We start from the raw sequence: 18,862 nt of genomic DNA on the forward strand, positions 1-18,862 counted from the left end.
TCCATTGTACTGCAGTGCAGTAACAGTCTTGTTATGTACTTGTAGCGAGATTGGGCTGTCAACAATCCTTCATGGAAAGGCCATATAAAGATTAAATAATTTTGCCTTGTTAGTTGATTGCGTTTAAGACAATTTCTCATCTACACTTCACAGCACTGGAGTGATAGCAACATAATCTGCAGTGAATAACATTTGATTATCTGAAGCTAATTGATTAAAAGCCCTGCTTTGTTTTGTATTGGCAATAATATTATTTTAATTAAAAACACCGCACTCCCGTAGTGCGCGCAGTTTGCAAATTTTGTCCAGCGCCAGTAAGTTTTTAAATTTGATTTGATTTATTATTGTCACATGTATTAGAATACAGTGAAAAGTATTGTTTCTTGAGCGCTGTACAGACAAAGCATACCGTTCATAGAGAAGGAAAGGAGAGAGTGCAGAACGTAAAGTTACAGTCATAGCTAGGGTGTAGAGAGAGATCAACTTAATGCGAGGTAGGTCCATTCAAAAGTCTGACAGCAGCAGGGAAGAAGCTGCTCTTGAGTCGGTTGGTGCGTGACCTCAGGCTTTTGTACCTTTTTCCCCAATGGAAGAAGGTGGAAGCGAGAATTTCCGGGGTGCATGGGGTCCTTAATTATGCTGGCTGCTTTTCTGAGGCAGCGGGAAGTGTAGACAGAGTCAATGGATGGGAAGGTGATTTGCATGATGAATTGGGCTACATTCACAACCTTTTTCTTGCGGTCTTGGGCAGAGCAGGAGCCCATACCAAGCTGTGATACAACCAGAAAGAATGCTTTCTATGGGGCATCTGTAACAGTTGGTGAGACTCGTAGCAGCATGCCAAATTTCCTTGTTTAAGTTAAGATTAACTAGAGGGTTATAGGTAAGAGGGTTATAGGCCTAGTAATCTCTAAGGTAGGGACATGTTCGGCACAACTTTGTGGGCCGAAGGGCCTGTATTGTGCTGTAGTTTTTTCTACGGTTCTATTATTCAGCAGAGATTGTCTTTACCAATCTTCTGCATTTACTCATGGGTGAATTTACTGGATTCTCAAAGTCAACAAAAAAACAGGTACAATTTTTTCATAACTGACACTTATTGGATCAGCCAGTCAATATTGTTTTTTAAAAGGCTTTTTAGCTCAGGCGTGAGGCTCAGTCCCAAGAACTGTCAGATATTAATGTGGTCAGCTCATCTGTACAGTAAAGTTTGAAAGCTTATTTCTTAGTGTCACAACTAGGCTCACATTAACACCACAATAAAGTTACTGTAGAAATCCCCCCCAGTCACCACACTCCAGCACCTGTTTGGGCATACTGAGGGAGTATTCGGCATGGCCGGTGTGCCTAACCAGCACGTCTTTCGGACTGTGGGAGGAAACCGGAGCACCCGGAGGAAACCCACGCCGACACGGGGAGAACGTGCAGACTCCACACACAGACAGTGATCCAAGGCTGGGAATCGAAGCTGGGCCCCTGGCGCTGTAAGGCAGCAGTGCTAACCACTGTGCCATTAAGATCAAAGGATGAAAAGGTTGCCACACAGTAGGTTACTTAACCAGTTAGTTGAGCTTGATTAGATAGCTGTTGCTTGCTTACAGTCCAGGATGGAAGAGAGAGGAAACTTGCTGGTAGGCTGGATTTTGTGGCCTCACTCGTCCCAAAACCATAAAATCCCGCCAGACGTCAATGGACCTTTCTATGGTCTGCCCCTCACTCATTCCAATTCCCTTGGCGGGAATTCTGGCCAATGTCCTGATGAGTCAAGCCATGTCATGAGACTAAACAAACAGAGATGCACTGGTTTACAATACGTAACGATGGGTGTTGAAGAAAACATGATGGAATGTGAGCTATATCTATCGTACCAATGGAATTAAAACACACACATTTCTTGACGAAAGCCTTCTTCACTGTTTTGAGTATCCTGGGAGTCCATTTAATCCTTGCGCCTTGCATCATACTGACTGAGCTAGCTCCCCAGGCTTTGTCACAGAGCAGTTAGTGTCAGTCAGAGTCACTGATGAAGGGGAAGATCACCTCCCAGAAAACGTAGATGACCCTGGAATACAGGAGTGCAGCGAGGGAATGTACCCCTGGGTGAACCCCCACTGCCACAGAGAAATGCAGAGACGGGGAGAGATCTCCGCTTAGAGACCGGTGGGTTTGTGAGGTTCTCTGCCCCAGAAAGCAGTGGAGGTGGGATCGTTGAATATTTTTAAGACAGGGGCAGATAGGTTCTTGACTTACAAGAAAGTCAAAGGTTATCGGGGGAATATGGAGCTGAGGCCCCATTTGGATTGGCTGGCCTACTTCTGCTCCTTGTGTTCATATATTTTGTATTTTATCCCTGCCTGCCCCCATAATTTGCTTGGTTTTTTTTGGAAAGACTGTGTTTTCTATATCCCACCCCCCCTCCCCGCCCCCCCCGGGGGATAAGCTGGCTCTGGGTGGGGGTGGGAGTGTCTGTAACGGGCAGGTTAGATGGGCCAACAGATCTTTCCCTATCTGACTCATATCCTTGTACAAGATTCACACTCCTGATGCCATCCCTTAGTGTGTAACCAGCTGCCATAACTGCGACAATACTGTGCCTTTTGGAAATGAATTTAGGTCATGTTTCTTGTGCAGGGTCTGTTTTAGTTTGTTTTATTACGGGAGACATTTTGTCTGCTCCTTGCAGCCCATGTTGTTACTGCATAATTGATCCTAATTGCTGGAATGTTTGTTTTAATCTGGTCTAATCCTGTTCTATTATTTTAGTGTTTTCCCCAGGGGTTTTATGGAGGAGGGCTTGATTAGGTTGATTGACAAGTAAGATCATATCACTGGGCAGGATTAGGCTCACAGAGAGAAACCCAGCTCCAATGCTGCTTGAAATTGTTTGAGAGCAATGCCTCCCTTTGTCTCTGGATTTAGAGACTGGAATCTGTCAGGAAATAAATTTCCTTCTCTGAGATTCTGCTGTTTGAAGGTAGATCTGCCTCTGAAAACTGCTATATGGGAATCAGGAGGCAGGTGTTTTTCCATAGCTTTCCAGAGGATATAAAAGGCTGGAAACGTAGCACCCAGATGAGCATATCTGTTTTCTGCTAATTCTGAAGAAGGATGTCTATGAAGATACTGCTTAAATTGGAACTATACAGGAAGCTAGATGTTGAGAATTACACCTTGTCATGTTTAAGTAGTTCAAGTGCTGTGAGTTATGCTCATTTTTTTTTGCTAATAACTGTATTGTTAAAAATAAAGTTTGTTTTAATAAAAGCTTCCTAGTGGGTTATTTGAATCACACCTGGAGCAGAACACCTTATATTAACCCTGATGCCAAAATCAAAACAAAGATGGGATCTAGGCTAACTTCATAACATACCTTGGAGTTTCTGATCTGGTCTGTAACACATCTCACACCGAAAATAAAACTGTAACCGGTTGATGTTCTGAACTTGGAGAGAGACAACGGCCCACAATTTGCATTCAGAACAGCGGAGGGGCCAGTGGTGCTGACAGATATGGTGTAAATCAGAAAGCATGTTCCCACTAACAATCAAAGAACAAACATAGCACAGGAAGAGGCCCTTCGGCCCTCCAAGCCTGCACCCACCATGCTGCCCATCTGAACTAAAACCCTTCCAGGGACCATATCTCTCTATTCCCATCCTATTCATGTATTTGCCAAGATGCCCCTTAGAAGTGACTATCGTATCCGCTTCTCTACCTCCCCCAGCAGCAAGTTCCAGGTACCCACCACCCTCTGTGTTAAAAAAAGCTTTCCTCATACGTCTCCTTTAAACCTTGCCCCTCACACCTTAAACCAATGCCCCCCAGTAATTGACTCTTCCACCTTGGGAAAAAGCTTCTCATTCATAGTTAGATGTGGAAATCCAGAAGATGCGGTCCGATTTTCCTCGCTCCTCCTGAAGTCTTGCTACACCAGTGTCCCACTGAGAGACACCAGATTGAGATATATAAAAGGTACAAAGACCTGGAGCTATCTCACTGTGTGGAGGCTGCACATTCTCCCCGTGTCTGCGTGGGTTTCCTCCGGGTGCTCCGGTTTCCTCCCACAGATTGAAAGACGTGCTGGTTAGGTGCATTGGCCGTGCTAAATTCTTCCTCAGTGTACCTGAACAGGCGCCAGAGTGTGGCAACTAGGGGATTTTCACAGTAACTTCATTGTAGTGTTAATGTAAGTATACTCGTGACACTATTAAATAAATAACTAGTAAACATGCCGGGTAAGTAAGGGTTGTTCCAAAAGAACATAAGAACATAAGAAATAGGAGCAGGAGTAGGCCATCTAGCCCTTCGAGCCTGCCCCGCCATTCAATAAGATCATGGCTGATCTGAAGTGGATCAGTTCCACTTTCCCGCTTTCTCCCCATAACCCTTAATTCCCTTATCGATCAGAACGTTATCATTATCGTTCCAAACATTAATGAATATTTAAGGGCATGTTCAGACTTAATGACATCCAGAAAAATACACTGAGACTGAAAATGATAAAAGCAAATTACTGCGGATGCTGGAATCTGAAACCAAAAGAGAAAATGCTGGAAAATCTCAGCAGGTCCGGCAGCATCTGTAAGGAGAGAAAAGCACTGATGTTTGGAGTCCAGATGAGCCTTTGTCAAAGCTCAAAAGCATAGAAAGTGGGAGATAATTATACTGCAGGATGAGGGAATGAAAGATGAGTCATAGCCACAGAAACCAGGGGAAAGGCTGCTAATGGCAGCCCACAATGAAAATGATCTCTTTCAAGTGTGGAATCTTAATAATGGTATTTTAATTATGATGTTTTATTCAAGAACCACATTCACAGTGTGAACTGAAAACCCCAATACCCTTCATGTAATTATAATCTGTAAGATCTTAGGATAGAATCATAGAATCCCTACAGTCCAGAAGGAGGCCATTCAGCCCATCGAGCCCACCCCAACTCTCTGACAACGATCCCACCCAGACCCTATCCTCGTAACCCTATGCATTTACCCTGCTAATCCCCTCGACATTAAGGGTCAATTTAGCATGGCCAATCCACCTACCCTATACATCTTCAGACTGAGAGAGGAAACCAGAGCACGCAGAGGAAACCCACGCAGACACAGTGAGAATGTGCAGACTCTGCACAGACAGTGACCCAAGCCAGGAAGTGAACCTGTGTCCCTGGCACTGTGAGGCAGCAGTGTTAACTACTATGCCACCATACCACGCCGCCGTATTTGGAAAGACAGATGTTTGTGTTTCTATTTTGGTATCAATTAAAATTATTATTTCATGGGGTGTGGCTTTGCTGGCAAGGTCAGCATTTATTGCCCATCCCTAATTACCCCTTGGAATAACTCCCCCGAGGCAGGTGCCCCTTCACCAAATTTATTTTCTCTCAGACTGGTTCTTCCTCATACAGAGTGTAAACCCTGACTGCCAGTAACCCTGACACTCCACATTCTGTACCCATGATTGGACAAGCCACTCCTACCTTAATCTGGGAGCTGGTATTCTAAGGGGTCCACACCCTGGCCTTGCTGAGGTCATTGCCCCCTTGAACTGACCTCACTAGACCACTTCAGAGGGCAGTTAATTCTTGAGACGTGGGCATCACTCACAATGTTAGCATTTAACACGGAGACATAGAAACCAGAAGCAGGATTATGCCATTCAGCCCTTAGAGCCTGCTCCGCCATTCATTTTAACCATGGCCTATCATCAAATTCAATATCTGATACCCTCCCCCCCCCACCTCTCCCCCCACTTCCCCCCATATCGCCAAGAGCTGTATCTAACTTCTAGTTGAAATCAGACAACATTTTGGCTTCAATTACTTATCGCTCATCCCTCCATTTCCCTGAGTAGCTGTTGGTGAACCTTCTTGCGTGTAACTGGATTTATCTGCTCAACCACTTCAGGAGACATTTGAGAGTCAACCACATTGCTGTGCATCTGGAGTCACGGGTAGGCCAGGCCGGGTATTAGGCAAGCAGACTGGATTTTGTGATAATCAATGATAGTTTCCTGATCACTGTTACTGAGACTATTTCTTTATTGCAGACTTACCAACTGAAACATTAATGAATATTTAAGGGCATGTTCGGCCTTAACTACTTCCAGGAAAATACACTGAGACTGAAAATGATAAAAGCAAATTACCGCGGATGCTGGAATCTGAAACCAAAAGAGAAAATGCTGGAAAATCTCAGCAGGTCTGGCAGCACCTGTAAGGAGAGAAAAGCACTGATGTTTCGAGTCCAGATGACCCGTTGTCAAAGCGCAAAGGCTTAGAAAGTGGGAGATAATTATACTGCAGGACGAGGGAATGAAAGATAGCCACAGAAACCAGGGGAAAGGCTGCTAATGGCAGCCCACAATGAAAATGATCTCTTTCAAGTGTGGAATCTTAATAATAGTATTTTAATTATGATATTTTATTCAAGAACCACATTCACAGTGTGAACTGGAATGTGACCACCACGGCTGGACCCATGTCCCCAGAGCAGTAGCTGGGGTCTCTGGATTTCTGTCCATTGATATTACTCTGCACCACCATCTCCCTGTTCATCGACTTAAAAATACAGGTCACACACTCAAGAAAGATAAAATAAAGAAGATAGTGCACTTCTACAAGTGTTACATCAAAAAAACAGTTAAAAGTTTTTCTTGTTTTAGGCCCATTAGAGAAAGCGTCTCTTTCCTCTCTTGGCTAGTACTTCGCATGGGTTCAAATAGTTGAATTAAGTACTTGCATTTACAAAGAAACTTAGAAATTAGAAGCAGAAGTAGGCCATTCGGCCCTCTGAGCCTGCTCTGCCAGTCATTTTGATCATGGCTGATCATCCAATTCAATATCCTGATCCTCCTCGTTCCCCACCACATCCCTTGATCCCTTTAGCCCCAAGAATGATATCTAATTTCTTCTTGAAATCACACAACCATGAGTGCAATCAATGAGAAAATCAGCAATCCGCTGGATAAACGTCTTACTATGTTTAATTTTATTAACTTTGTAAGCATAATCAACCTTTGAAATATTTGTGGTATTAACGAATCAGGGAGCTCCGAGCTTACTGGTATCAGTTGTTGAGGCTCCAACATTCATTCCTTCAGGTTTTAATCATTGTTAGAGATTTAACAAAAACATTTCATTGAACACTTTCTCTCTTAATCCCATCTTTCTTTCTATATTGAATCAGATATTCTAATTTACAATTCCTGGTTTATACACTGCGTCTCAGTAAAGTTAAAAAGGGCAGCACGATGGCACAGTGGTGAGCACTGCTGCCTCGCAGTGCCAGTGACCCGGGGGGTAAAATTCCTGCTTCGGCTAACTAGCTATGTGGAGTCTGCACATCCTCCTCGTGTCTGCATGGGTTTCCTTCGGGTGCGCTGGTTTCCTCCCACACTCCAAAGATATGCAGGTTAGGTTGATCGGCCGTGCTAAATTGCCCCCTAGTGTCAGGAGGATTAGCAGGGTAAATATGTGGGGTTACGGGAATAGGGCCTGGGAGGGATTGTTGTCAGTGCAGGCTCGATGGGCTGAATGGCCTCCTCCTGCACTGTCGGGATTCTATGATTCTTCAGTCCTCTGTATTGGAGAGGTATTGCCTTGTCTGTCCTGTGTGCACAGGTCCACGATTCAGTGTCCAGGCCCGTGAGTTGTTTCAGTTCTCCGATTCGAACAAGTGCGATGGCTTACTGACGCTTTGCGAGCAAATTTAAGTGTTTTCGACGTAAAGTGCCGTTTGTTTCTCACTGACTGTCAGACACCACAGCCCCCACAAGCACTCTGTGCCAAAGCTGGCAGGTAAATATCACCGGAACGCAATGAAAGACTAACACACCAGGTATGCCTGCTTCACAAATACTTCAATTTTCAATACGATATTCTGTCATCTGTAAAGTCTGTACTTCCTCACTGTGTACACAGAGAATTCAACAGGTTAGCTGTATGGCAAGGTTACTTCCACATACAGTGCTTGGACACGATCATCGCTGGCTGGGTTGCAATGCTGTTGGTTATTCTACGCGACAAGATCCCCAGACTATAAACCAAGGATGCTTCACATCATCACCCTGACTGCCATTTCATGCAAACAAAATCATCTCAGAGATCAGATTCCTGAACTCCCTGAGTACAAATCCCCCAACATCAGACACCACCAAATCAGTGAAGTTCCCTCAGCTCCAGTCCGATTATATTCGTTCAACATCAACCTGAAGCTCAACATTATTCTTTATCCTTGGTTTATATTGTACGCATGTAACTTCCTACCTTCTGTAACCAGTCAGCATTGTCGGAATAAACTCAGCACCTCACCGGATGCCCCTACATGTTTTATCCCAGAGCCATACAGTTGGCGTCAGGCAGTTGTTGCAATTCCAATATTCATTCCGTCAGGTTTTAATCATTGTTGGAGATTTAACAAAAACATTTCACTAAACACTTTCTCTCTGAATCCCATCTTTCTTTCTCTCTCTGCACCTGATTTTATACACTGTGCCTCAGTAAAGATAAAAAGGGTGGCACGGTGGCACAGTGGTCAGCACTGCTGCCTCACAGCGTCAGGGACCCAGGTTCGATTCCAGCCTCAGGTGACTGTCTATGTGGAGATTGCACATTCTCCCCATGTCTGCATAGGTTTCCTCCGGGTACTCCGGTTTCCTCCCACAGTCTGAAAGATGTGCAGGTTAGGTTGATTGGCTATGATAAGTTGCCCCTTAGTGTCAGGAGGACTAAGAGGGTAAATGTGAGATACGTGGAAGGGACCTAGATGGAATTGTTGTCAGTATAGCTCGATGGGCCAAATGGCCTCCTTCTGCACTGTAGATTCTATGATTCAATGAGTTCATGCAGTCCATCGCAGTGGGAACCATGGCAACAGTCCCACTGACTTGTGTCAGTCTCCCAGTGATGGGAAGAACTACTGGGATTATGTTGGAGGGCAGGAGGGAATGCCATGGGATTCCAGACAAGTGACAGAATGTCAATTCTGTTTACTAATGAGCCGATGGACACCCCTTATCCCTGAGCCCACTGCGATGTACTGGCGAGGGAGCTGGTATCAGGCAGTATGTGCCCGCTCACACCCACCTCTGGTGCTGGCTGCAGTAACAAGTTACCAACCTCTGATTGGCTGGCAGCTCTCAGTGGGCAGGGCTTCCACTTGGGGACCTCACTCATAGGCCAGTCCTATAGATGGCCAAATGAATGCCTGAAAGATAACTGATTCCATCTGGCCTCCCCCTCAGAACCAACGGGGCCCCTACTGGTCCTCCAATTGATGGGCAAGACGTCCATTGGCCTGATAGAATACCAGCCAGAAACAGGCCATTCACCCATCTAGCCTAACCCAGGAACAGGCCATTCACCCATCTGTCCTAACCCAGAAACAGGCCATTCGCCCATCTAGCCTAGCCCAGAAACAGGCCATTCACCCATCTAGCCTAGCCCAGAAACAGGCCATTCACCCACCTGTCCTAACCCAGAAACAGGCCATTCACCCATCTACCCTAACCCAGGAACAGGCCATTCACCCATCTACCCTAACCCACGAACAGGCCATTCACCCACCTGTCCTAACCCAGAAACAGGCCATTCACCCATCTAGCCTATGCCAGATTCAACTCCTTCCCATCTTTCTTTACCCAAACCTATCAGCAAATCCCTACTATTCTTTTCTTCCTTGTGCGGTTAACTCACCAAGGCTCCTTGAACAGCACTTTCCAAACTCACCACTTCTACCACCCAGAAGGACAAGGGCCGCTGATTCACAAGATTCAAGTTCCCCTCTAATCCACTCACCATCCTAACTTGGAAATGTGTCACCGTTCTTTCACTGTTGCTCTGTCAAAATCCTGGAACTCCCTCCCTATCAGCACTGTGGGTGTACCCGCACCTCATGGACTGCAGGCAGCTCACCACCTCCTTCTCATGGACAATAAATGCCGGCCTAACCAGCGACACCCACATCCCAACACAAATTTTAAAACTCTGGTGTCCACATGACTCACTTTAAATAATCCTGTGGTAGTGAGTTCCTCATTTTTTAGGTAAAGAGGTTTTTCCTGAATTCCTTACTGGATTTATTGGTCTTATATTGATGACCTCTTATTCTAGTTCCCACCATTCCAACATCCCCAACATTTCATTCAGTGCGATGGTCCCTATTACTGTTGCTGGACACCCAGGATTCATTGATATTCCATTTTAGTTCAGGTCAGAATCTCCAAAGTGTTTTATGAAGTCCGCCTAGATTATAAGTTTTATACTTTGAATTTGGCTGGGGTAAGCATGAGATAACTCACTTCAACTATGATTCAAATGACCCACTGGGGAGCTTTATCAAAAAAAGTTTATTTAAGAATATAGGTAACATGTATAGAAAGAAAATTAGTAATAACCTTGATCAATTGCAAAGAAAAAATCCATCACGATAATGTGTAATAAAGAACAAAGAAAATTACAGCACAGGAACAGGCCCTTCAGCCCTCCAAGCCTGTGCCGACCATGCTCCCCAATTGAACTAAAACCCCCTACACTTCCGGGGACCATATTCCTCTATTCCCATCCTATTCATGTAACTGTCAAGACACCCTTTAAAAGTCACTGCTGTATCCACTTCCACTACCTCCCCCAGCAACGAGTTCCAGGCACCCACTACTCCCTGTGTAAAAAATCTACCTTGTACATTTCCCCTCACCCCTTAAACCTGTGCCCCCTAATAATTGACTCTTCCACCCTGGGAAAAAGCTTGTAGACTTCTATCAGGCCTCCCCTCAACCTCTGTTGCTCCAGTGAGAACAAACCAAGCTTCTCCAATCTCTCCTCATAGCTAATGCTCTCCAAACCAGGCAACATCCTAGTAAATCTTTTCTGTGCCCTCTCCAAGACCTCCACATCCTTCTGGTAGTGTGGCGACCAGAATTGAACACTATATTCAAGTGCAGCCTAATTAAGATTCTATAAAGCTGCAACGTGACTTGCCAATTTTTAAACTCAATGCCCCAGCTGATGAAGGCAAGTATGCTGTATGCCTTCCTGACTACCTTCTCCACCTGCGTTGCCATAAACCTTAACAAATATATCTAAGATGTTCCAATCAAACATAGCTTCTCATAGACAAAGCCATTTCCACAGGTTTAACAGAGCAAAGACTAATGCTTATGTGATACTGGATCTGAGTCCTTTGATTGGAACATTGAAACACTGACTGCTCAACCTTATAGCTTGTAGCAGCCCTCTGGATACACTCACAATAGTTTGAAGACAGAACAGATTCCCAGAACACCAGGGAGACTCTCTGGTCAAGCCACCAACAGCAGATCCTCTACTCCAGGATGGCAAGCAGTCTTGCTTTTAGCTAATCAGTAGAATTTCCAAAACCAGGGAGAGAGAAACACTTCGTTTCAGCTTGATGCCCCTTCTAAAACTAAACCACTGTCAGCCAAACAGAAAATGAAATCTTATAATCACTAAGAAGGAAAGAAAACTGTCCAAAACACATGTCCTGCCACACAATGCAGAGTCATAAAAGATCCCAGAGTAAAAATAAATAAACCCCTTTTAAGCTATGGAAGGAGCAACGAAAGGACCCCTATAGGCAGTCCAGCAATAATGATATTAGTTGAGGCTGTGAGAGCTGCAGAGAACATGATTTAAAAAAAAATTCTTAAAAATACACTAATGTCATAATATACCGATCTACTCCTCAAGCAATGCTGCTGTACACATTGTGTAAAGACTTCACATGTTCATCCAGTGGAAATCCAACCGTGCACCAATTGTTTACAGAATGGAACCTTTTTTGGTAATTGTGAACAGCAGATACCAGGTGATATTCAATTCACGGCTCATCCCAGGTCAACCTACTCAGAAATCCCTCTTCAGACAATAAAAGGGATACAGCCAGAAAAACATCCCTCTTCCCAATACAGAGCAAAACACTCAACTCATTCCGAGAATGAATCACAGAATCCCTACAATGCAGAAAGTGACCATTCGGCCCAACAAATCTACATTGAATCTCCGAAAGATCATCCTACCCAGGCTCTCCCCTCCACCCTATCCTCATAACCCCACACATTCAGCATGGCCAATCCACCTAATCTACACATATTGGAACACTAAGAGAAAATTTAGCATAACCAATCCCGTTAACCTATATGTTGATTGTAAGAATGATCATAGAATCTCTATAATGCAGAAGGAGGCCATTCAGCCCATCGAGCCTGCCCAACCACAATCCCACCCAGGCCTTAATCCCAATGCATTTAGCCTCGCCAGCTCCCCTAACACTAAGAGGCAATTTAACATGGCCAAGCCACCTAACCCACACATCTTGGGGCTGTGGGAGGAAACCGGAGCACCCAGAAGAAACCCATGCAGACATGGGGAAAATGTTCAAACTCCACACAGACAGTGACCCAAGCCGGGAATCGAACAGGGGTCCCTGGCACTGTGAGGCAGCAGTGCTAACCACTGTGCTACCGTGCTGTCCATGAAGGCCTCTTCCTATGCAGTAAGGTTGAGCAGGTTAAATCTACACCCATTAGAGTTCAGGGAATAAAATCCTGAGGGGACTTGATAGGCAGGATGTTGCCATTTGTGGAGATAATGGAACCAGGGGATACAGCTTAAGAATCAGTGATCTCCCCTTTAAGACTGAGTTGAAGGGAAATGTTTTCTCTTCCCCGGAGAGTAATCGAGTCATTAAATATATTCGAGGTAGAGTTAAGCAGATTTCTGATTAACAAGGGAGTCAGAGGTTATGGGGGATGTGGAATGGAGACCACAACTGGATCAGCTATGACCTTATTGAATTGCGGAGCAGGTTCGAAGGGCTGGATGGCCTCCTCCTGATCTTATGTCCTTTGTTCTAAAATGATTCAGTAACATTGGAAAATAGTGTCCAACAAATAGCTTGCAGTCCACAGTCAGTAGGAATTTACTTGTTATAACCACCAAAGGTAGATAAATGTCAAATCTAATCATTTCTCCTCGCTCACTAATTCACTGGAAAGTGATTGTCATTCAGTCTTGCAGCTATTCTGAAATCTAGGAATGAAGCAGCTCAGTTTAAATCAGAGTCCTGACTGACTGGAGACTAGCCTGTAGGATTCAACCCCCTCACTCCTCAGGTAAATCGAATAGAGAGAGTGTTTTGGGAGCAGACCTGTCACCAACCTGCCTTTTACCAACTTGCATTCTCGCAAGATCGGAAGGAGTAGAGGCAGGGGTGGGTCATTCAGCCCGTCAGGCCTGCTTTCTCACTCAACATCATCGTGGCTGATCTGATTGTGTCTAAACTCCGCTTTCCTGCCTGACCACCCCTCCCCTGACTGTCCCTACCCCAAACCCTTCCCTCCCTTATCACTGAAAACTCACCCTTGAGTATACTCAACGACACAGCCTCCACTGCTCCGAGGAAAATAACTCGGAAGACAAACAAACCTCTGAGAGGAGAAAATCCTCCTCGACTCTGTCTTAAATGAGAGGCCCCTTAACTTTAAACTGTGTTCCCTTGTTTTAGCCCTCACCAACTCCCGTATCCCCCGCACCCTCCTCCCCGCCCCCATGAGGGGAGGTGCCAACATTCACCCTGCAAAGTCCTATCGCACATTTCAGTAAGATCACTTCTCATTCTTCGTAAACTATTGTGGTGGTTTTGAGTGAGACAGTGCACTAAATTAAAGAACAAAGGACGCTATAGCACAGGAACAGGCCCTATGGCCCTCCAACCCTGCGCTGATCACGTTGCCCTATCGAGGCCAGCCACCTGTATCCCTCTATTCCCGGCCTGTACATGTGTCTATCCAGATAAGTCTTAAACATGTCTGCCTCTTACCACCTCACTTGACAGCGCATTCCAGGCCCCCCCATCACCCTCTGTGTAAAACAAAACCTCCCCCGCACATCTCCACTGAACCTCTCCCCCCTTCACCTTGTACTTGTGCCTCTTGGACATTGTTATTTCTGCCCCGGGAAAATGCTCCCAACTGTTCACCCTATCTACACCCCTCATAATTTTATAAACTTCTTTCAACCCTCTCGATCCCTCGGTAGAATCCTCCCTTCTGCACAAGAATGGTGACTTTATTGTGTTTTTAACAATATTAGAATGATCAGGAGGTAAGTAGTGAGATTACATCCACTGGAATAAGAGAATTTAAACTCTTTGGGGACAGTTTTGGCTTTGCGGGCCTATCAGACACTGGGCTGGATGGGAGGGTTAAGTGGGCCATTGCTGTTGGGGGGAAGTTGTAGGCTAATGTTCTGGGGACACGGGTTCAAATTTCTCATGGCAGCTGATGGAATTCAAATTCAGTTCATAAATCTGGATTAGAAAACTAACCTGGTGACCATGAAACTAGTATCGATTGTCATAAAACGCACAGAATACTGACAGGCCTAGGGACATGGGGAGGATGTTTCCACTCTTGGGTGAGACCAGAACTCCAGGGCACAACCTCAGAGTGAAGGGACGCTCCTTTAAAACAGAGACGAGGAGGAATTTCTTCAGCCTGAGAGTGGTGAATCTGTGGAAGTCTTTGCCACAGCGGGCTGTGGAGGCCAGGTCATTGAGTGTCCTTTAGACAGAGATAGATAGGTTCTTGATTAATAAGGGGATCAGAGGTTACAGGGAGAAGGCAGGAGAATGGGGATGAGAATCATATCAGCCATGATTGAATGGTGAAGTAGATGGGCTGAGTGGTCATCTGCTCCTATATCTTATGGTCTTAAATCCCATCCGGATGACTGTTGTCCTTTAGGGAAGGGTATCAGCTGTCTTTACCTGGTCTGGCCTACATGTGACTCCAGACTCATAGTACTCATAACTGCCCTCTGAAATGGCCTAGTGAGCCACTAAGTTCAAGGACAATCAGGGATGGGCAAAAGTGCTGGCCTCAGGAACGGTCACATCACAGTAAAAACAAAATAATGCCCATTGCATTGACAATGTCTCTGAGAAATGTCTGGAGATATTTGACCATATTCATGGTGGTGTTTGAAGGACCTATTGAAGAGATTCCAATCCAGCTTTTAATCTATTGAGCGACGGGACAGGGGCATCGCTGGCTAGGCCAGCATTTATCGCCCATCCTTAATGGCCCTCGAGAAGGTGGTGGTGAGCTGTCTTCTTGTGGTGTCAGTACACCCACAGTGCTGTCAGGAAGGGTGTTCCAGGATTTTGACCTGGCAACAGGGGAGCAATGGAGATATATTTCCAAGTCAAGACAATGGGTGGCTTAGAGGGGGATCTCCAAGCTGGTGGTTTTCCCAGGTCTCTGCTGCCCATGTCCTTCTGAATAGTAGCATCATAGAATCCTACAGTGCCACTCAGCCTGAGTCTGCACCAACCACAGTCCGAGCCCGGCCCCACCCCCACAACCCCATGCATTTACCAAAGCTAGTCCCCTGACACCAGGGGGCAATTCATCATGGCCAATCCATCTAACCTGCACAACTTTGGACTGTGGGAGGAAATTGGAGCACCCAGAGGAAACCCACACAGGCATGGGGAGAATGTGCAAACTCCCTACAGGCAGTGACCCAAGCTGGGAATCGAACCCGGGTCCCTGGTGATGTGAGGCAACAGTGCTAACCACTGTGCCACCGCACTGCCCAGTAACAGTCACGGGTTTGGAAGCAACTGCTCAAATGCAAATACAAGTAGGCGACCTTAATATGGAATTATCACTTTCAGTAACAAAGCAAGCGTAAAAAGTCTTGTTCTTTATCCTACCTTCAGTTTCTTGGCTGAGAGTTTCCTGGCTGCTGCTGTAATAAGAAGGCACTGGAGTGATGGAGAGGGAAGCCGGACAAGAGGCAGGGGCCGATTGCTCCATCTGTGAGACAAATGGTTTGGAAGGAGGCAGCTTGAAGTCCTTGCATGTGTATGGGGGTTGAGGGGAAGGCAGTGTACCATCCTGAGGATAAGGCAGTGTACCATCCTGAGGATAAGGCGCTGACCATCCAGAGAGGCCAATGGCTAGTTGTCCTGCAAAATCAAAGCCTAGAAAGGGAAAAGAGACACATTGGAAAACTTGGAACACAACTAGAATAGAATCATACATTTCAATCAATGACTCGCTGCCTGTGGATTACACATATCTACGTTCACTGTATCAATTTTAATTATATAGCTAGTAATCCTGAAACACGTCACTACTCTGTCACCAGGGGCTTATAGCTTGAGGGCGCCACTCTGCATCAAATGTGGCTGACCTGAATCTCTCCCGCCTCTGACCACCAGCCATTGGTGTATTTGGAAGGACTTGCAGGTTGACACACAACCTGTTCGGCTGCGTTATGGACGCACCTTCCTTAATCATTAGGTCCTGGGGTGGGTCTTGAACCCAGAGCTCCTGGCTCAGAGGCTGGGACACTACTCACTGCATCACAAGACCTTTACAGTCATTACACAGGGTGCTTAATTCTGCAATAACCTCTTTGTGACTCAAATAAAAGTGATTTGATTTGATTTATTATTGTCACATGTATTAATGTACAGTGAAAAGTGTTGTTTCTTGCATGTTATACAGACAAAGCATACCATTCATAGAGAAGGAAAGGAAAAGGTGCAGAATCTAGTGTTACAGTCATAGCTAGGGTGTAGAGAAAGATCAACTTAACGCAAGGCAAGTCCATTCAAAAGTCTGACAGCAGCAGGGAAGAAGCTGTTGTTGAGTCGGCTGGTACGTGACCATTTGTATGTTTTTCCTGATAGAAAAAAGTGGAAGAGAGAATGTCTGGGGTGCGTGGGGTCCTTAATTCTGCTGACCCTAGGGGAACTCCATTACACACTTTCCTCCAGTCCAAAATATATTTATTAACCATCACCAGCCAACTTTGTATCCACTTTGTCACTGCCCCTTTTATTCCATGAGCTATAACTTTTCTCATAAGTCTTTTGTGTGGCACTGTATTGAATGTTTTCTGAAAATGGAACAAGCTACCACAGGGAGTGGTTGAAATGAATAGTATAGATTTGCTTAAGGAGAAACACACGAGTGAGAAAAAAATAGGTGATAGGATGAGGCTGGAGGAGGCTGGTAGAGCACTAACACTATCATAGACTCGGTTAAACTAAATGGCCCATTACTGTGCTGTGAAGTGGGAGAGGAGGTAATATATTGGCATGGATTAAGAATTGGTTAGCAGGCAGAAAACAGAACAGGAATAAGTGGGTCACTCTCACATTGGCAGGCTGCGATTTGTGGGATTATGACAAGAATCAGTACTTAGACCTTCCCGCTGTTCACAAAACCTTGAATGTTAAGATGTTTCATGTGTTCACCCAAATTTTTTTTAAAAGTTTTAGGGTTTCCAGCCTCCACTACCTTCCCGGGCAGTGCATTCCAGATTCCCACCATCCTCCGAGTGAAAATAATTTTCTCAAATCCTTTCTGAATCGCCCGCCCCTCACTCTGTGCCCTCTCGTGTTTGACCCCTGTTAAGTATTATAGCTTGTCAAAAAGTTAGGCTAATTTTTTTTGTTATATTCTAAATGTTTTTAAATAACGTTTGTTTCGATAAATTGACCCTAGTGAGATAATTGAATCACCGCTGGAGCGGAAGACCTTTTGCTCATCTTGATGCCAAAACCATAAAAAGTTAAGGTCTAGGCTAACTTCACAAAATAGCTTGGAGTTTCTGATTTGGTCTCCAATATTTCTCACTGGCCTCCTGAGTTTCCCCATCACTGGTCATGACCAAGCACGTAAACATGTAACGATGGCTATTTTCCCATTTTACGCTTCAATTCCATCCACCTCATTCTTTCCATACCTCTGTCTCTCTCATCTTTTCTCACCCTCTTTCTTACCCCACTCTGTCTCTCCTCACTTTTCTCTTTCTTCCCCTCCCTCATGCATGCCTGTCTCTCAATCATTCTTCTGTCTGCTCTACTCTCCACTTCTTGCCTTCACAAACTCAATAACAGCCTTGCCTCTGCCCTTTCCCTGTCTAAATATTCTGCCACTCCCCCCGCTCCTCCTCACTCTGTGTGTGTGTGACGAGCGCTATGGAACTTTAATTCACTCTTGTGCTGTGTTGTGGTATGGAGTTACGATGGTCCAATTGAACAAGGAGGTGGCCACTTCTATCAGTTAACAGGCTTTTATTTTGCCATTGGAACGCTTTGAAAACGTAAGCTGCCCAACTTGATCCCATGAGTAGAGAAAAAGATTATAAAATCCTCCCAAAACGACAAGGATTTTAAAAATCCCGCAAGATTTTTTTAATGTTTAAAGTTTAAGTTAAAGTAAAGATTTTTTTACGTTTAGTTTCATAATAGGGCAGCACAGTGGTTAGCACTGCTGCCTTACAGCGCCAGGGACCTGGGTTCAATTCCCAGCTTGGGTCACTGTCTGTGTGGAGTTTGCACGTCCTCTCTGTGTCTGCGTGGGTTTCCTCTGGATGCTCCGGTTTCCTTCCGCAGTCCAAAGATGTGCAGGTTAGGTGGGTTGGCCTTGCTAAATTGACCTTAGTGTCAGGAGGGTTAACAGGGTAAATATGTGGGGCTACTGGAATAGGGCCTGGGTGGGATTGTGGTTGGTGCTCACTTGATGGGCCAAATGGCCTCCTTCTGCGCTGTAGGGATTCTATGAGACTGGATAATGATTTGTGGAGCAGGCAATCCATTCAAGGTTAATTGACACTTGTTTAAAAAGTAGCTTCTGTAGTTCATTCTTGGGATATGAATGTTGAAGTTCATTGCCCGTCCCTAATTACAACAACACGGCACAGTGGCAAGCACTGCTGCCTCACAGCACCAGGGACCCGGGTTCGATTCCGACCTTGGGTGACTGTGCAGAACCTGCACATTCTCCCTGTGTCTGCGTGGGTTTCCTCTGGGTGCTCCGGTTTCCT

At 45.3% G+C, this 18,862-nt stretch overlaps 1 protein-coding gene across 2 annotated transcripts in view; it reads right to left on the reverse strand.

Annotated features, from left to right (window-relative positions):
* LOC145344575 (anoctamin-4) overlaps positions 1 to 15,879 on the reverse strand; it is a 162,553-nt gene extending 146,674 nt beyond the window's left edge. For both annotated transcript variants that reach the window (XM_080191775.1, XM_080191774.1), the window contains exon 1: positions 15,735 to 15,879. In XM_080191775.1, the coding sequence (XP_080047901.1) occupies positions 15,735 to 15,837 (103 nt within the window). In that variant the 5' untranslated portion in view covers positions 15,838 to 15,879. The remainder of the gene's footprint in view (positions 1 to 15,734) is intronic.
* Between the last annotated feature and the right edge of the window lie 2,983 nt (positions 15,880 to 18,862).

Source organism: Carcharhinus amblyrhynchos, chromosome 6 (assembly GCF_965287045.1).
Source record: "Carcharhinus amblyrhynchos chromosome 6, sCarAmb.v2.hapA, whole genome shotgun sequence".
Lineage (NCBI taxonomy): Eukaryota > Metazoa > Chordata > Chondrichthyes > Carcharhiniformes > Carcharhinidae > Carcharhinus > Carcharhinus amblyrhynchos.